At 41.6% G+C, this 19,959-nt stretch overlaps 1 protein-coding gene across 3 annotated transcripts in view; it reads right to left on the bottom strand.

Moving 5' to 3' along the window:
- The window catches only part of mtm1 (myotubularin 1), a 28,248-nt gene extending 12,212 nt beyond the window's left edge, over positions 1-16,036 (bottom strand). Inside the window, exons 1-8 of one of the 3 annotated variants that reach the window (XM_040047165.1) lie at positions 15,928-16,036; positions 8,194-8,269; positions 7,375-7,447; positions 7,201-7,295; positions 3,529-3,639; positions 3,228-3,329; positions 2,344-2,427; positions 1,955-2,104 (exon numbers count right to left, since the gene is read on the bottom strand). In XM_040047165.1, the coding sequence (XP_039903099.1) occupies positions 1,955-2,104; positions 2,344-2,427; positions 3,228-3,329; positions 3,529-3,639; positions 7,201-7,295; positions 7,375-7,447; positions 8,194-8,244 (666 nt within the window). In that variant the 5' untranslated portion in view covers positions 8,245-8,269; positions 15,928-16,036. Of the gene's footprint in view, positions 1-1,954; positions 2,105-2,343; positions 2,428-3,227; positions 3,330-3,528; positions 3,640-7,200; positions 7,296-7,374; positions 7,448-8,193; positions 8,270-15,360; positions 15,877-15,927 lie in introns of those variants that run through there. The other 2 variants (XM_040047166.1, XM_040047163.1) reach the window with 2 other exon arrangements.
- Between the last annotated feature and the right edge of the window lie 3,923 nt (positions 16,037-19,959).

Here is a 19,959-nt window from a genome sequence, read left to right as displayed (position 1 = left end):
GGGAAATACAGTAAGCATGTCCAGAAGTCCAACTTTCTGTGTGATGGTTAGCATCGTTCTCTGCCTTCTGGATGCTACATGATGGTCTACAGCCAATCAGGATGCAGAACACAGTACGCAGTAAAAAAAAAAAAAAAAAAAGTATGCAAAACTGCCCCAAAAAAATCTGCCAAAAGTGAACCGTGTTATAGCCAGGCCCCACTGAATATAGTCAGGCCCATCAGCTAACACGCATCACTTAAGCAATGCTGTGGTGGGTATCTATAGCTGCCAGTGTAATCTGGCCACCAGTGATTACTGATAATGTGATTGCTAACAAGAGTAGCAGGATGAATTCTGGGGTGTACACAGCTATACTTTCTGCTCAGATTGAGCCAAATGCTGCAAAAATGATAGGAAAGTACTTCACGGTGCAAATTTATAATGAGTAAAAGCAGACTGCTAAAGCCAGAGAAGTGGGTTATTCTTCAGTGACATGATACGCCCCTTAATCTCAACCCAGTAGAGCAGCAGCTGCAGGAGGCTACAGTAAAAGCCAAGCTGGAAACACAGCATTAGGGTCTGCAAAGTATTTTTGCAAAGTATTAAACACAGTAAATTGAACAACAATAGTGATGTGCAGAGCTTTGGTAATAGACGGGGTGACAGATGAGGCGGGAGGTTCCACACACTGTGATATTTACAGACCACAGTGTGACTTGTAGTGGGAGCAGGGAGGTGTGACAGTGAAGCTGCAAGAAAAAGAGCTAGTGAAGGTCGACAAGTTTAAATACCAGAGGTCAACCATCAATGAACTGTGCAGGCAAATTCAATTTACTGTATATAGCACCAACTACAGCAGCTGTTGTTGGGATTTTCTTGCACCTCAAGGTCAAAAAAGCTTTTAGCATGCAGTCAGAGTGAAGTGAAAGATGGCAGCGTAACTGAAAGTGAAGATTTAGGATGGTAGTGAGACCTGCTGTGACATAAAAGAGAAAAAAGACAGGAGGACAAGCTGGAGTTACAGATGCCTTTGGAGTGACCACAATGGACAGGATTAGGAATGAGTATATTAGAAGGACAGCTCAGGTTGAGGTTCGGTGGTCTGGAAACAAAGTTCAAGAGGGAAGATTAAGAAGCTTCGGACACTGCAGAAAAGAAGTAAAACAGAAGGACCACAAAAAAGGAGGACGTGGACAGGACAGACTGTGAAAGCATAGGAATAACTAATAATTAAATGCAGAGTGAGGGAAAAAGAAACACTGCATGCATCATGGGAGTCCCCAGCAGCCTACACCTATTGCAGCATAACTAAGGGAGGATTCAGGGTCACCTGGTCCGGCCCTAACTATATGCTTTAGCAAAAAGGAAAGTTTGAAGCCTAATCTTAAAAGTAGAGATAGTGTCTGTCTCCTGAATCCAAACTGGAAGCTGGTTCCACAGAAGAGGGGCCTGAAAACTGAAGGCTCTGCCTCTACTTTTAAATACTCTAGGAACAACAAGTAGGCCTGCAGAGCGAGAGTGAAGTGCTCTAATAGGGTGATATGGTACTACAAGGTCATTAAGATAAGATGGGGCCTGATTATTTAAGACCTTGTATGTGAGGAGCAGGATTTTGAATTCTGGATTTAACAGGAAGCCAATGAAGGGAAGCCAAAACAGGAGAAACACACATGAATACATGTCTTCTGCCTGCTTCATTATTACTGGATTTCAGATAGCAGCCCTGTCACGGTGAAGAACCAAGTCCAGTTTGACTCCTAACACTAGCTTTGGTAATTTTACACACCAACTGTCAATGCAAATGTTTTTAAAATGCAAACTTAAACTAATCAGCTCATCCTGTTCAGAAACACAGTACAAGTGTGTAACAGTATCTACAGCACCATGAGGAAGTACAGCACGGTATGCGTTCAAAGCTCTGGTCTAACTCAAAAAGTCTTTCCTATATTTGACAGCTTAGTCTTGCCCTCACCGGTATTCGTCCTCTTGACCGGAAGGCAGCCACTTTTCGGAGGTCCTCCTCTTTACTCTTGTAGGGTACGGCCAGCACAGTGGGGTAGGTGTCACACAGATCATAGCTCTTATTGATGAATGATATACGCCACTTGTTGTTGGGTAAACCCTGGAAGAGATAATGATCATTACTGGCTCATTTCTTTGAAACTCAAACTCAGCTCTGACTGTTCAGAAGCATCAGACCTCACAGGTCATCAGGTTTTTAACATCAAGGCTTCTGAGGGTGCGTTCGCTTACTGTGGTTCAATAAAAACAGATTATCAGCCCTTATAGAAAACACTGCCATTCCTATTGTCCTGAGCATTTGTCCTGGGACCCCGATACTGCGCACGTTGTCTTTCTTACCTGCCGTCTGAACTCCTCTACAGGTTTGTAGATGGTCCAGCCAGTCTCAGCATACTTCTCTTGACTCAAATACGCAAAAAGAGGCTGGACAGAAGCAAAAGAGAGAAACGTGTCAGACCTTACTGTATACAGCGGTCTTATAGAAACAGCAGCACATGCATTAGAACAGCCATTGTAACAGTAAAACACACGAGCAGGGAGCGTTTTTAAATATTAAGCCCCATCGATGTTATAATACTCTTGGTTTGGACAGCAGGCAGTTAGCAGAACGAATGAAGGGGCTTTATTGGTTTAGTTTTTACCAGAAACATAAAAGGTCAGTTCAAAGTTGAATGAAAATTATGCTTTCTTTTTCACGTTCAAGCTTTAATATCCGTGAAAAGAAATATTACAGGCTTGTATAAAAGCTATCAGACGCCTAACAAACTGTGGTTTCCAACGGCCTCCAAATCAACTCAGACCTAAAGCCGTCATCACTGTAATGTAAGTGTTTGTGCCAAAGAAGAACCTGCTGTAGTTTTACTAGATGATGCAATTTGAAAATAGAGCCTCAGAAATGCTGGAACAGCATTTTTAAAAACAGCACCAAATCACAACAACAGTCACCTCAAGGCGCTTTATACTGTAAGGCAGACCCAACAATCACATGACCCCCTATGAGCAAGACTTTGGTGACAGTGGGAAGGAAAAACTCCCTTTTAACAGGAAGAAACCTCCGACAGGCTCAGGGAGGGGCGGGGCCATCTGCTGTGATTGGTTGGGGTGAGCAGAAGCCATATGCTCTATTTAAAACCCATAATGTTTATTAGGCTCTGTCAAAATAAGGTGTTCTTCTTTTTCCACATACCAAGTAAAGCAGCAGCAGACGTTAGAAGGTTTCTTACCAGACCGTGTGACAGAGGAAAGGCATATCTGAAGAGAACCTCAAAAATATCTCTTCTGCTGTGGCCTTCCTGCTTCAGGGCAAACCTCAAATTCCTCATGTCCTGGTGACAGAACAGATCAAACACTTCACTGTCAACACACAACATGTAAGACCTGCAAAACAGACACAACTAAAAGAAAGTGTTGCTGTGACACTTTAAGCTACCAGCACATGTATGCGATGGCAGAGATGAGACTTCTTTTAAATAAAAATCCAGTAACTGTAAAAAAGCAAATGACTTCTGAACATTAAACACACACCTTGCAAGTAATATCCAGGCCGTAGGAGTTTTCTCCCCTGCTTGACGCCCCACCCATCTTCTCCACTCGACTGATGGCACCCAATGGAACGTCCAGCGTCACCGTCACATCCTGCAACACAAAGTATGACAAATATAGTCATGTGACCTCAGCAACAGGAAGCTGTTCTGTTACGCGAGGTCCAGCGTGTATTAAAAACAATGCACGACACACACACAGCTCTTATTTAAGAGCATGCAGTGGAATAAACTTTAGGACCCTCCCAGCTCGTCCCCGTGAAGGCAGAGAAACACTGGCACAGTGAAGAAACACTGGCACCCACTCAAACTGATGAACATTTTAGGATACTGAAAACAAGCTCCAGGTACGAGCCTTCAGCAGAGTTAAAAAAAAATACTCCGGCTCAGGTATGACCACAGAAATGCAAATGTAACAATCCCACTTCACACGGCACCCACTCGGCTGATTTATTGTATCAAGTACTTTGATCTTATTCATGCCTCGCAGTTTTTCCCAGTCTTACCATAAAAGACAAAACGACAGCAGAAAACGTTAATGAAAATTTGAGTGATCGTGTCACCAAACATGATACCTGCCCTGACGGCCTGCTCTGCTAAATTAATGGTGAATAATGCATGCTGTGCCAACAGCTCATTTATTATAAATGACTTGTTCTGTAAAACTGGACTTTATAATAATCTGAGATGTGACGGCGTGAGCAGGAAGTCATACATCGTTTAACGGTGTCGTCAGGAATTGTTCAGTTTTCTGTCCACCACAGAACGGTTCCTGGTACTAATGCTGTGAGTTTCATATGATCTCTGTAAGCTCTTCTAGATGATTACTAGAGGTGGGAATCACCATACATCCCACGATACGATATTATTGCAATTTTTTAAAATATTTTGCAATATTCAGATTCTGTACATAAAGTTAAACTTTATCAATATTCATTTTATCTAATAACAAAGTCTCACACTCAGTCTTTCTCTCATTTCAGTCAGTTTTATTGTTGACAAACTGAACGGTTTGTATTACAGTCTAGTCCAGCTTAACTGAATGCAACCATCTGGTACAATTATAGCTATTCTGAACTATGAAATTTAAGAAAACTATGCAGCCCATTCAGCAACTGAAGAATTTGAAAGTAAATTAAAACAAAATATAACTTTACATTAAATAAAAAAGTTTTAAACTTAATTAAAATAAAACACGTCTTAAATTAAAATAAGTAAACTGTCATGTTTATTGCTGCCATAAAAAAAGCTAAACACATTTGGACAGTGAAGGAATGTCAGGATTCTCGCTCAGAAAAAGGATCAACATGCTCTGAGCACAAAAACCTTTTTTGTAACAAAATATCGAATTCTGCTGTCCCTGTATCGATACATTATTAGCAAACAAAATATCACGATACTACACAGTATCGATTTTTTCCCCCACCCCTAATGATTATGACCAAAACTGGAAGAACTCAGCTCCTGTGTGGTTCGTTAGTACATCGTGCACCTGGGTCTCCTGCACCTTTTTATAGGAGTTTCAAGACTTTACTACTTTATCCTTGGAGAAGATAATCAACACTGTGAAAAACTAACATTCATGCTGATGATTAGCAGACAGTGTTGCTGCCTCACCACCTCCGCCTGCCACACTCTCACCCATCTACTCTAAGGACACTCCCAGATCATGGGCCCCCGTCTTCACACTGATCTTCAACACTGGCTCCTTCCTGTTTCAAACATTCAACAATCACTCCAGTAACCAAGAAGCCCTCTGTGATACCTGCAGGACACCACCTGTAGGCTGTGTGCAGACAGGTTGGGGACAATGCTGTCGACACAGAACTGCACTTCATCCCTAAAGTACTCCGCTCCCTGTTTCAGTTTCATCTGTTATATCCTCACAAACTTTTGACGGACAGAAAGTTGAAGTCTGGGGAGAATCACATCTAAATCGGAGCACTAGCACCCCTCAGTCCTCGACCGTCTGCCCTTCTACACAAATAACTTCACTGTTAAAACGTAAAGTTTGCAGACGACATAACGGTCACTGGACTCACCGAGGACAGTGATGAGTCCAGTGACTCTTATTGTAAAGCTATTAACTCTCTCTCATCTTTATTATCACTCAGTTTCAATGTGGTGTTTTACTCAACAGCTGGGAGAGGCTCCAGCGTGACGCTAAACTGGCTCAGCAGTAGAAACAACGATAACTGGAAAATAAACACATTTACTGTAAACACACAATTACAAAATTAGCAACGGACACTCGTGTTATAAATATAGACTCAATAACAACACACAATAATGCCTATATTTACTGGTGACATGTCACACATTCAAATTCACCATGTAAAACTAGCAAAACGACTCGCAGCGTCCACAAAAAGCATCCACACTGGTCCCAAAATCAAAACTCGTATCACGGATCACGGTTTAAGTCACCGATCAATTTTCAGATCAGCAAAAAATGAAAAAAGACAATAAAAATTTAATTTGCCATTTTTTTATTTAAGTATTTTTGCCCATTAAATAACATTCAACTCAAGACTCATTCCAAGCATTTATATAAAAACAAATTAAGGTGCGACGTCGGGCGTATCTGACGTATCTCACGCTGTGATGTAACGAGCGGTCGCGGTCACATGGCTTCCCGCTGCCCTGGAGGTCCGCCCTCCTGTAGTCAGGGCTACAGAAGCGCCCGGGACAGCTCAGCCATAACTTTAGACTTTGCTGCTCATACATGCTTGGACGATATTGTCACTGAAGTGTGCACGCGACAGGATATCCAATCGTGGCCTCACGTCTGCATCAGACTGGGCAGCAAAGGCTGCTTAAACGCAGATATCAGCGGTTGAGCAGCCTTCATCTTAGCTCCTGTCACATCAGGGTGACGTCATGAGCCGCCCGGCGTGTTGCCAGGCTCATGAGGCTTCCTCGTGCCGCACCGTCGACAGACTGTGGCGCTTTTATCCAGCCTTTATATTTTGAACGTTTTACATTTTAATAAGACAAACACAGAAGTGATGGGTTTGGTGGCATTTCTGAGTATGATGTTGGTTCCCTATCACAGTATGTCATCACAGTTAAAACGGATGCAGACGTTAAACTTGAAAGCAACGTCACAGCTGCTGCTTTTTTTTTTCCATTTAAGGCGGTCCGCCAAAATAAAGCCTTTTATCAAGGCAGCTTTTTCAGGCAGTAACCCACAGCTTTGTTGCATCCAGGCTGGATTACAGCCACACACTTTATTATGGAGTTAGTGGCACGTCTGCAGGTAGTTTCCAAAAGCTGGAGCGCATCTTTTAACTGGAACAAGAAAGTCTGAGCTCATTTTCATTTCACTCCACCTTTGATCCTTTTTAAACTTCTTTTATGTGTTTTTAAACCTCCTGCTCGTGCTTCGCTGTAGCTGCTCCAAAGCTGCCTCTTCTCTTTTTGTCTTTATGCTCTTTGTATGTGTGCAGCACTTTGTGAACCCTGGTTTTTTAAAGGTGCTTATAAATAAAGGTGGTAAATGCTAAACTTAGTCTGTAACAGCTGAACAAAGCAAAAGTGCAATAACAAGAAAACTCAGAAAAAACTCAGCGATGCTTCACAGCGATGGTGTTAGATACGGTGTCTAATCTAATCGAGTTGTCACACACACACACGCACACACACACACACTTACAGCATCTGAGCTCTTGAAGTAAAGTCTGAAGTTGGTGATCAACACTTTGCCTTTCACGGCTCCACTGAACGGACAGATGTAGATTATGTCTTTATCTGGAAAGACAGGAGAAGAGTCAGAATATGAGAAACTTGTGGAGCAAACAGTCTTATTCATCAGCTGCACAGGACTCACCAGTAATCCTTTCCTCTCCAGGCAGCAGGGACACGTCAGATAACAATTCCATCTTCAGAGACTCTTTGCGGGTCTGCAAACACCAATATCAACATACATGACTGTATGCAATGTTTAAAATAACAAAAGATTTTTAGCTTTTATTGCAATTTAGCCCCGCCCTCATTTATTAACATTCAGTCAATCACCTGATGAGTTTGTAAGTTTGCTCATTGTTTGCTCATTGTTTAAATACAAACACTGTTTGACAATATTGTGAAACGTTTTTGATCGTTTCAGATTTTTCACAGATTTTCTCACCATGTTTGCACCATCACTCTACTTTCTGCAGTACAGCACTGTTCAGCTGATGCTGACGAGGGTTTGGTACCACAGTGTGTCCAGCACTGCTTACTGCAGACAGAGGGGGCTGGAAGTAACAGCTGTAGGAGCAGCAGCAGCTTCTGCACTGCTGCAGAGCAGCTTTAAACTGTTAGCCCATGTTATCCCTGAAAAAGGCCTTTTTGTATCAGTCTGTTTGTGTAAACTTACCTTTTTTAACCTTTGTACCATCTTAAACTGTTCATGTGACTGGAATGACTTCAATTGTACTAAATAACTGGAATAATTGTTCTAAAACCTTTCAGCGGTAGTGCAGGTTACAGTTAAATGTGTTATTCGTCTAACTGGCAGTTAGTTATCACAGTAATAGAAGCTCAGAAAAAAAGAAAACAAGAACAGAGATTTGGCTTCTTCTGTGTCACACTGAACTCTACATCTTTTAAGAAGCGCCTTTGACACAATCAAATGCACAACACAGACACACAAACGCATACTTACAGGGGGCGTGTGTGACTCTAAGATGTTGTACACTGAAACAGGTGAGGCCATTGCTGAGGGAGGGAGTTTCCACAGGCTGAGGAAGAGAGACAGGACTGTGAGGGCTCTCTGTTCATGATGACAAAATATGAGATGCTAGCAACCTTGATCGCAGCTCCAGGACCTGAACAGGACTTTCACAAATACTGCTCTTGCAGTAAAATGGATATATCCTAATAACTGTTCAATAAAATGAAATGTTGTTTTTCTAACACCAATTTACAACAACGATCGTCTCAAGACTTGTAATTGGACGGTAAAGACTCGACTTGGTGACAGTGGAAAGGACGAACGCTCCAAACACAAAGACATCTGCAGCAGAAGGTCAGCAGTCTGCCACGACCGGGCAGCAGCTGAAGTGCAGGACAAACCAAACACTGAAGGGCTGAGATGGTTCAACACAGATTCTTTGCTTTCACACAAGGCTCTGTGGCGCCACTGTTACCATGGAAACGCCAACGCGAGCGACTAGAAACAGACCGTCCAAGAAGACAAAGCAATAACTTTTATCTGGCTTTGAATCTAATTGAGATTCTTTCTATATTTTTGCATTTATAAAAAAAATAAAATGTTTGATGAAACAAACGTTGCAATTTCTAAAATTAGAAGCCAATGAGCAGTTTGTTTTTAAACACCAGCCTTTACTTTGAGTATTTATTATTGCTCATTAATAAGGAAAATTTAAATAACTCATTAAAACAGTCGATAGCTGCAGCCCTACTTAGCATAATCCAAAAGCTTAGCCTAACTGTATGAGGAGAGCATTCTAGATTACAGTGAACCTATTGGGTAAACACTGACTACTAAAATGTTAATGTTCAGGTGATATCCTGTATAATATGTTGTTTAAGAGACAGGCCTGTAGCTTAGGATGGAGAGCAGGTCACCTATGAACTGGAAGGCTGGTGGCTGGTGGTTCAACCCCTATCTGCTCCATTTCCTCGGGCAAGTTTCTAACCCCCAGGTGCTCTCGGATGCATCCATCAGAGTAGGAATGTGTGAGCGTTAGATGGAAAGATAGAGAGCACAGAAAACATGGTTGTGTAAAGCGCTTTGAGTGCTCAGAGTAAGAAAGCACCATATAAGGACCAGTCCATGTACCATTTACAAAGCAGTAAGCTAAAGTGCATTAGCTGTATTGCTGGGTCTTGTCACTCAGCAGCACTTCCTGTTATCAGGTCACTCACTGATGCAATCTAAATGTTAGAAAAAACATTTTGTTAAACTCTTTGCACTGCAGAGCTACGTCACTTACGTCCAACAAACAATCAGCCTGCGTCAAAAACATGTTTCCACAAAGGCAGGAAGACATGACGCCAGAAAGCACAGTAAAAATGTCAGATTTAAGCAGCTGATTAAAGTAACTGAGCCTCTCTACCAACATTTCTCTCAGTGCTGCGTTCAGTCGCATTGGACTGGTAGCTACACAAGTTGCACATTTCTGGGACGCCAAACAAAAGCGTGAGCAAAGATAACATCTATCCACTGCACTGCACGACAACACACAAGGGAAGATTTTATTATTTCACAATAGTGTGAAATTAATTAAACACAAGTAAAATACTTGTAATTACATAAGTATAAATTACTTATAGGCCGGTTCACAGGTTTGAAGTCTGTCAGTTTCCCAAATCAGAACTAGAATCATATAAAGGCATCACATGCAGCATTTAAAATGTGAGCATTATTTATCACCTCTGTTAAAGAAATCTATTTCAAGTTTCCCCTAAAGTAAAACTTCAGTTGTTAAATGAGTCAAATCCGACTGATCGTCTGCAAACACAGAAACAAAGAAAGTGAACTCTAAAGTCGCTGCTTCTACATCCTCCTCTGACACTGTGGACCACCGGGTCCTTCTACCTCAGCTCTACATGAAACTGGATTAGAGGCACAGTTCTGACCTGGTTTGAATCAGAACTGACAAACACAAGTTGTTTTGTACAGGTGGGAGCATCGCTCACTTGTGGAGTACCTCAAGGGTCCATTCTGGGCCCACTTCTCTTTTCACTGTACGTGTTGCCCCTAATTTCTATCTTTAGAAAAGATCGGCTTTCTTTGCCGTGACATCCAGGTGTTTATGCCCATTCAGCTGAACTTGTCTTAGTGACTTTAAGTCCTGGATGAGGATAAACTTCCTACATTTTAATGAAAGAAGGACCGATTTCATACGCTTTGGTAAATATGACTCTTGTGAGCCTTTTGGCTCCTTACAGTCATGTTGCTGTAAAAAAAATCTGGGCATGACTTTTAACAGGTTTCTTAAAATGGACCAACAAATAACAGTCATCACGACAGTTTGTTTTTATCAACTCAGAGTCACTGAAGAAGTAAAGCTTCACCTCTTACAGAAGGAACTGAAAATAAAGTTCTTCATGCTTCTAGCACTTGCTGCCTGGGCTACTTTAACTTTGGTGTTGAACAGTTATCTTTATCTTTAGTCCAGAATGTGGCAGCTCGCCTCTTAACAGGCGTTAGAAAGCATGCACACATCACCGCGGTCTGAGGTCATCTAACCAGATGCTCTTAAGTAATCCTGAAACCAGATTAAAACAGAGGTGATCGAGCTCCTGCATCTACAGCACCAGAGCTACAGAATCAATACCACGCCACAGCTGCACAGCTCAGACACTGCACACATGTAAATCTTTATTAAAACATTTATCCTCTCGCTGTGACATCATCATAGACGGTTGCATTTTGTCCAAAATAAATTTTTAAATTGTTTTTTTCTACTTTTTTATGTTAATGTTAAGTATTGTGTTACATTTTTCTGAATTTTTTTGTGCAGACTTTTTAGAACTACATCATTTCAGTGTACAGCAACTTTGTTGTTTTAAATGTGCTACATATATAAATTTGACCTCGAGTACATCAAAACCACCTTTTTGCTGTCAGGCGTCATCGAATGGTTTCAAGCGTCAGACCTGCAAGACTCAAGGATGCTGCATCCAAGGATGCAACAACGTGCATTAATGGAGGTGGAAACAGTGACATCGCACCGCTGTGAGGCTTAGTTTAACACCCAGACTGATAATATGCAGTACAGCCATTAAAACTATGTGCAAGACTTATGATATAAATAACGATTACAGCAAACTAGCATAAGATATAAATAACTGGTGTCGTCTAGTTGAGGAGCTCTAGTCTTAGCATGATTACGACCTCACAGACTGTTTCCTCTTGTACGCGCTGCCTCCTCTGGCTCTTTCCTTTATCTTGAGTCTGACATATGTGTTTTATGTGTTTGAGTCACATACAAATGATGTAATGGCACCTTAACAGCAGGTATAAATACAACTGACTGTGAGTCTGCACCGGCAGGCAAAGAGACTGATGCAGTGGGCATACTGGGACCATAAGTGTCTCTTTTGTCCCAGCTCCCTGCCCTCAACCCTCACTGGTCACAGACTGGTCCTGCTGGAGGTTCCTTCCTGTGCTCACAGGGGGTCATTTAATTGTTGGAATTGTCTCTATTATTGTCTTTACTCTACAATATAAAGTGCCTTGAGCACATTGTTGTTGTGATTTGGTGCCAGATAATTACAACTGAACTGAATTAAACTGAGTGACGAGCAGTCTTAATTTGATAACGAGCGTGTGTCGTGAGCAGGGTTATTATCCTTACTACAACTGAAACTAAAGAAAAAACTCAAACTAGATACAACCATGCCCGAAAGACTAAAACTAGCACCGAGACTTCTTTCTTTTCTTTTTTTAGATAAAAACTGAACTGAAAATCGACTCAGGAAACCAACTGAGACCAAATTCAACTCAAAACCAAAAGTCAAAATGAAAAATGTAATAACACTGATTGTGAATCAAGATAGTAAAGAAACTCTCCCTTCTTAATCCTGCGACTTCAAAAATCAATCATGTGAATAAGTTTCAAGAAATGCGTTCAAAGAAAACAGCAAGACTTGAAGTTAAAATCTTAAACCCCACTATTAGAGACACGCCACCTTCTCTGTTACACTGAGTCACTGACAGCTGTGTTACAGAGACAGAATGTAACTAAACTCATCATCATCTGTGTGTCCAGGGTTGTTTGTTTGTTTTGTAAAACTATCAGTTTGGGCACTTTAGCACAGACAGAGACTTGTCCTCAGGACTCAGTGTCGCTGTTTTATTTGACGAGATGAAATCGTGCCGCGGACTCGAGTCTCAGCACCGCTGAGCTATTCTTCCTCTCTGTGTGTTTGTGGATGCTCTTCCTCCTTTCTGCGGTGTGCAGCCTCACAGCGTGATGATGCCACCACCAAGCCCAGCTTTGCCTGGTATTAACGAGCAGCGAGCAGGCCCTGATGCTCGGAGCTCTGCCAAAAACAGCCCAGCTCATCAAAACAATGAACAGTTTCCCTCTTGCTCTCAGACTGTGAAATGGAGTTTGATGAAAGGGCTAAACAAGGTCCTTCACTGTGCACTGCCTAAGTGCAGCAACAATACAGGAATGTCTGTCTGATCTCTGCCACGGCGCTCCTGGACATACCAGAACCTTTAGGACTTTTTCAGGACGTTTCACAGACGCAGCAACTGAAAAGTCATGTTTCACTTACACTTAATCTTCACTAAATAAACCACAAAGTGTTCAAACCATTCTAAACCAGGTTTTAAAGCAAAACAGTAAGTGGACTCGAAAACATTCTGACTCAAATGTACATGAAACCAGCAGCAGTGAATGCTTCCTCATTTTGTGAAACGCCAAGACAGCAGGGTGGAGTAACAAGTAAAAACCTATGAAAAAATACAGTGTGTCATCAGTAGGTTTGAGAAAATGAGAATAGCTGCTGTGGTACGATATGTTTCAAGTGTTTTATAGCAATACATGTGAAATACTCTGTATAGGACTGAAAGTATTAACACTACTCATTCATTTCATATTAGGTTAGTCCGTCTTTGATTCGACGGCCCCTGATTTAAGTCGGTATTTTGGGTGTGAATCTTCCCAGTCACACACTAAACAGCACCATGTTTAAGGTGTTAATGATTCTAATATTAAGACAATGAACAATATTTAAAGTTGTAACCACAAACAATCCCTTTAGTTCCTAAATCACTGTGTACTGAGAGTTTTTGCAGTGTAATAATAAACTCTGCAGGGTCGTTTAGGATCAACACCTGTGTAATTGAAACACTTGTAAAGGAGACATTAAACACTAAATGCAGAGGCTAATTTACACAATGGAGCCCTGCTCTCACAGCCTGATGCAGGTATAGCACTGTTTGTTAGCTGGATTTAACAAATAACAGCTTAAAGTTTGTTTTAGAAACATGTGGAGCTGGAGATGATATGTTATAACCACATATATGCTGTTCACGTTCACTCTGTGTCTCTTTAGCAGTAATTCGCTCGTCGTTGTTCGGCTAGCTGCACTGACAGGAGGAAATCCACCTGTTAGCTGTTTGGTTGAATAAAGGAGAACAGAGAGGAGAGCCTGTTTGACTCAGGTGACAGGTGGATGACCGCTGCATCCGGCCTATCATGGAAAAACCCGAGTGTCAGACTGCAGCTTGTGGGTCTGGTGACTCCGACAGCCTCTTCTCCTCCACACTGTCCTCATTTATAAACCTGAACATTACAACTAAAAGCGTGTCAGTGCAGCTAGCCAAACAACGAGGAACCCCTACTCAAGACACAGAGAGTAAAAGTGGACAGTGTAGCCTTGGTTTTAACATAAAACTCATTGTTGCTGCCCGGGGAAGAACAAAAGCTCTCCTTGAACTGATTTTTAGTTTCAGGCTTCTTATATCCCCTGAGCTATTGGGTCTATTACAAGTTAGCTAACATAAGCTAATGTAAGTCTAGGTCTAAGTGCACGCTCAGTCACCAAGGTAAGTAAATCTGTTCATCTGGACGTTAGCACTGGGAGAAATGTTTGATCAGTGGTTGTTGATCAATGGTTGTGACAATTTGCATATTAGTGATGAGTGAACAGCCCATTGTTCCTTCAGTGGGCTGGTTTCAGTCATTGTGCAAATGTCCTGTTTATAAGGTTGGAAACCTGCAGTCAGCTGAGACTGAAGAAGGACGAGTGACGAAACGTTTCTCCCGCTGAAAACGTCCAGATGAACAGATGCAACCTTTTGGTCTGCTGACGGAAACCAACCAACCGGTGACTTAAGGATCCGCACAGACAGAAGATGGCGCTAAATATGCTTTTAAAACTTGAAGCACTTATTTCTTAAATCCGGCTACACTGATGGTTATATCTGTGTCGGTTTTTGAGAGCAGAGCTCAAGGGTGTAAACTTATACATTTGGTGTTTCATATCCCTTTAAAGAACAAAAGAAAGGACACTTTATAAAACAAAACATGACGATATTGTTGTTTTTAAGATTTTAATAACCTAAACGACTCGCTGATGTGGGCAGTGATCCCTCTAAACGGAGGCCGGCGCAGTAGGTCGAGCCCACAGTCATAACAGCAAAGTTTCTACGTCTAAATATGGCTGCTCGTTTAGATCTACAGCCATGTTTCTCCTCCAATGATTTCTGTGCACAAAGCTGTTAATTCCACGCGTGACGTGCCTGAACGTGTTCAACACTGAAGCTGCTTCTGACTTTTTAGAAACTCGGCAACTAATGATGATTAACATAACCAACAGAAACATTTTACTTAGTAAAAGCAGTCTGCATCTGCAAGTGTTTTGTTTTATGTGGGAGCAGGGCGACATGAAGCAGCATTGTCGCGTAATAACGGGTTAATAAACCTGCTTTCACTCCTGCCTTGGTCAGCTGCTGTGAAACAGAACAACACACAAGGAGCCGCTTTCGGTGCCCGAAACCAGCTCAAATATTCCCAGCACAGGCAAAGTGTGGCTTCCAGTCTTTTTACAATTCAGCGCCAAAGCTGGGAAGCGTTCATGGAAAAATCTGAGCACTGCAGGAAGCGGAGTGAGAAACAGACAAAGCTACGCCGAAACGCCTTAAATGAACTTTTTTAACTCAGCCATTCCAACAGACACAGATGTGCACCAGGAAATAGAGCAGGCCTACACGGGAAGACAGCTCGTTCCCCCCGAGATTCACGCGTTCCTGATTAACAGAGCGCGGAAACCTGCGACAACGCCCTCCGAATAACACTTCATATATACTCAGGTGACCTCGTTCCGGCCAGATGTCTCAACTTACCCGCAAATTGCGATTCTCCCGTGGCTGAAAGTCGGCCTGTTTCCCTCAAGCTACAACAGGAACTCACTCTAGGTCACGTGCCGGCCTGTCATGGCACGGATTGGCTGGTTGTCAAACTACAGCTCGCAAAGGCTCGAGGGAAATGTAGTTTTCGGACGGCTTGGCCTACACGCCTCATTCGGAGCAGGTGTGCCTGTTTTTTATGTTGACATGTACATACATGTTTTATACTCATGTAGATATGGTTCCTCCAGCTGAAATCAGTTAGTTTTAAACGTTATAAGCTAACTATTGTGCTGATGTCTAATTCTTTGCTTTGTTTTCTTGGACTCTACTAGATTAGCTCTTTTTCACATTATCGCTTATTTATTTTACCAATTTTTCCAGTATGAATCAGCCATTTCAGCTCCCATCTCCTCCCTTTAATAGAGACATAGTGGTTCTTAACGTTGAGCGATTGTCCCTGAGTTAAATAAGCTGTTAAGAAAATGGTTCAGTTCTTGTAAATTATCACAGTGTATATACAATTAATTAGATGTGTTAATTCATTTTGGCAATAGTACGCACGTGATTAGCAGTCTCCTTGTATATGCCAGCTTAGTAAAACATGTATTAATTACTCCTGTCAGAGAAGCCACACACCGGACTTGGATCCTGCAAGGTGAGTACTAGTCATGAGCAGCAACTGTCACTGCTTCAGTCGGGCTGGGCACGCCTCCAACCTGCTTCTCCAGCTTAGCCAGCCAATCCTGTATATGCAGAAAAAGAAACGGCAGGATTCCCTGTTTACTTTCAAAAACTCAAATACTCCACAGTCCATGGTAACTGCCACACGGGATCTTATCTTAAGCTTTTTAACCATAAATCATCCCTGAACTTTTAGCTATGACTTAAAAAGAGCTAAAAGTTCTATTGACTATAATTAAAGTTAAATAAAAGTTACTTTTATTTACTGGGATTTAAGAAAATGTGAGGCAAACTTGCACACTATGAGTGAATATAAATGATGGAAAACCATCTTGGTCCTGGGTCTTTGGCCCAGTTTTTGAGGTTATTGTGGTTTTGTGGTTCAGTCTTTTGGAATTCAGGTCTCAGTGTGTGTTGTTTCCTGTTTTATTTTGATAGTCTCCTCTCTCCTGTGTATCATGTTGAGTTTTATTCCTTTGTCAGGAGTGTGTGGTGCGAACTTTAGAAGTATTTGGAATTGGAGTATTCGATTTTTGATTAACTATAGCAAGTGGACTTGATCTGCATAACAGAAACTGTATTTGATAAACTGTGTAGGAGGATAAGAGGAGTGGTGTGCAGGTTTCAGCCTGTACAGGCCCAGTAAGTTGAAAACTTGCAGGCTACCTCTGGGCTTCTGTATTGCCCAAGAGAAAAACCATAAAAAGCAGCCACCACTGCCAGCATCATGTTAGGCTGGTTAATCACAAACTTCTGGGTGTACTATTGGAGCCAGACCCATCCATGCAGGTGGAGAGTGTGATGGGGGAGGGTGGAATACAGCAGTGATGGGAATAATGGCGTTACAAGTAACGGCGTTACTAACGGTGTCACGTAAAACCAGAGTCATGATAAACAATATATACGCGTGTTTTTCCTCAATCGTTTCGTCACATTTACTGTCTAAGGACAGCGCAGCGAGCACTCTCTGCTTACGAGCAAACAAAATTCAGCCCTTTCGTGTTGGTGGAAAAATGCACCGTGTCGACCAATAAAAAATGATATGGCAACATGACATTTGGTTCTTTAGGAAGAGGGGGAAGTTTTAGGAGTGACGGCGAGTGACGGCGAGTGATGGCGAGTGAGAGTGAGAGAGAGAGAGAGAGAGCGAGTTTTGAGATGTGAGAGATTTGTGACGTTTAGCGTGTTTGGAGTAGTTATTGTGATGTCTTGTGTAGTTAGTGTGTAGTGTTGTGGATAGTTTTGTGTTGTGTGTCAGGACAATGAGGCGACTGCTGTCTCCAGGTAGAAACAGCAGTGACACACCTGCTGCTGTCAGACCTGCAGGTATCAGGCTGTGATGTTTCCTTTATAGTGGACAGAGATATTTGTGTGGCATCTTATTGAAGAACAGCTGATTGTTCTGTAAATAGTTTGAAATGGTTATTTAAAAAATCAAGGTAAAAGGTAAATGGCTGCAAGTAACTTTGTTGTTTGCAAAACTTGTGCATGTGGTTTTAAAATTGACAATTTATATTTGCATTTAAAGTTATGAAATATGATTCATTAAACATGTTTGTGGTTGTTACAATAAAAAATAGAACTTTTTCTATTCGGATTTTATGTTTTTTGTCTGATTTTAGATCAATTGTGTTAATACAGTTTGTCAAAATGAAAACATGACTGTAAATTCAGACACGTGAGGTTGTGCTGAAAAGGATGAGACCAAACAAGACAAAGGAAATAGTTTGTAAAGGTGAAATGTGGAGGAAACATCAAAAGTAGTTAAAAATGGCCAATTATACCCTGGACCCCAGAGGGTTAAACGTTTTCTTCAAAGTAACGCAATAGTTACTTTTCAAGTAATTAATTACTTTTAGAGTCTTGTAACTTAGTTACTAACTCAGTTACTTTTTTGAAGAACTAACTAGTAACTATAATTAATTACTTTTTCAAAGTAACTTGCCCAACACTGGAATACAGCCGGCAAAAGTAAAAGCAAAAGGAAAGCTCATCCATGTCCTGAGATGGTGACATGGATGAGCTTTCCTTTTGGGACAGGACCAAAATAGAGAGGAGGGGTTTAACATGTTTGTTAAAGCACTGAAGATTAATAATTTGTTGGGTAAGAGTGTAAAAGTGTCCAAACCAGTTAGTGGTTAAAGGAGTAATATATAATGCATCACTTCCCGTGATGCATTGAGTTTTTCCTTTTCAGTCACCTTTCTCACTCACTATGTATTAATAGACCTCTCTGCATTGAATCATATCTGTTATTAATCTCTGTCTCTCTTCCACAGCATGTCTTTATCCTGTCTTCCTTCTCTCACCCCAACCGGTTGCAGCAGATGGCCGCCCCTCCCTGAGCCTGGTTCTGCCGGAGGTTTCTTCCTGTTAAAAGGGAGTTTTTCCTTCCCACTGTCGCCAAAGTGCTGCTCATAGGGGGTCATATGATTGTTGGGTTTTTCTCTGTATCTATGAAGCGCCTTGAGGCGACTTATGTTGTGATTTGGTGCTATATAAATAAAATTGAATTGAATTGAATTGAATCGAGTTATCAGAGTTATCAAACCTGTGGACAGTGTGAGTGGAGCCAGACAAGTTTATGCTGAACGTATAAACATATAAACTGCTAGTGATGATTCAGTGGTGGTAAGTGGAAAGTAACTACTGGTGTTTATGGTTGAAGCAATGTGGAAATCAAAAATGGCCGAAAAAAATCAAATAATAATAATTCAGATGTGACAGGAAATCGCTTTGCTGCAGAAAGGCTGCAAGGATGCAAGGAGATCAATCACAAAGGTTTGAATGAAAGTCTCCATTTAGAATGAGACGACACAGACACAGAGGACTCGTTCTACAGAGGTTCTAATGATGACAACTAGCACTGTTTGCATAATGCTGTTTGTTATGCAATGAATGCAGTAGCTGAGTGCCAGAAGGAGGACAGAAACAGTAGAGTTCTAGAGGAATCTATAGACTAACACAACTTGGTTGTTTTAAATGATGACCCATGCCCTCATGGTTCTGGACAAATCAAACAGTATCATCATCTACTGACGTGACATTTGGATCAGCAGAACTGTTGGTAAATGGGATGTACTGCATCAAATACAAGATTCTGTTATAAAATGTCAGCATGGTCAGCTGCAGCTCAGGTTATACCACAGAAGAAACCCGTCCAAACAACTATTACGATCCCGCCGTAGGATCTGAAATGTAATCTCGCTGTGAAAGCACGAAACATGGAACCTGGTGCTAACCATGTTAGTTTAGCAGTTTCACAAGGTACACAGTAAAGAAAGGTAAGTGCAGAGAAAAGGAGGAGAGACTAGAGCAACAACAAGGAAACTCAGGTGCTGTCAATGTGATCTTAATGTTAGATAAATAGAGCCATAACGAAAGGAAAAGACACATCTCCAGGCAGGGGTGGAAAAGGATTCCAGCTATTTAAACAGTCAGGAAAGCTACTCTTTAAAAAGCTGTTAGCTGTATTTAATAATGTGTGGGGGAATGGGGGTCTTCCAAAAGAATGGAAACGTGCAATGATTATTCCTGTTGTAAAACCTGGAAAGGAGCCTAAGTCTAGCTTGTACAGGCCTATGGCCCTCACCTCTTTAATATGCAAGACAATAGAGTGAATGTTAACGGGTTAGTAAAGAATTTGGAAAAGTGGGTTTTTGTACTGCACCAGAGCGGTTTGAGGTGGGGTCACTCAGCTATGGGTGCAAGTAGAAGTCTTCTTAGATACTGAAAAAGCAAATGACCGGCTGTGGAAGGAGGGCTTGCTAACAACATGTCATGATGCTGGAGGAGAAAGAATGCTACATGGGATCCAGAATTTCTTATGTAACCGGGCAACACAAATGAGAGCTGGCAGTGAACTGTGTGAGGAGCTGGAGGTGGAAAATGGTACTGCTCAAGGAAGTGTCA

The sequence above is a fragment of the Simochromis diagramma genome, unplaced genomic scaffold (assembly GCF_900408965.1).
Source record: "Simochromis diagramma unplaced genomic scaffold, fSimDia1.1 OVJJ01000113.1, whole genome shotgun sequence".
Taxonomy (NCBI): Eukaryota; Metazoa; Chordata; class Actinopteri; order Cichliformes; family Cichlidae; genus Simochromis; species Simochromis diagramma.
The sequence above is the reverse complement of the archived record's forward strand: the minus strand, read 5'-3'. Positions and strand labels throughout refer to the sequence as shown.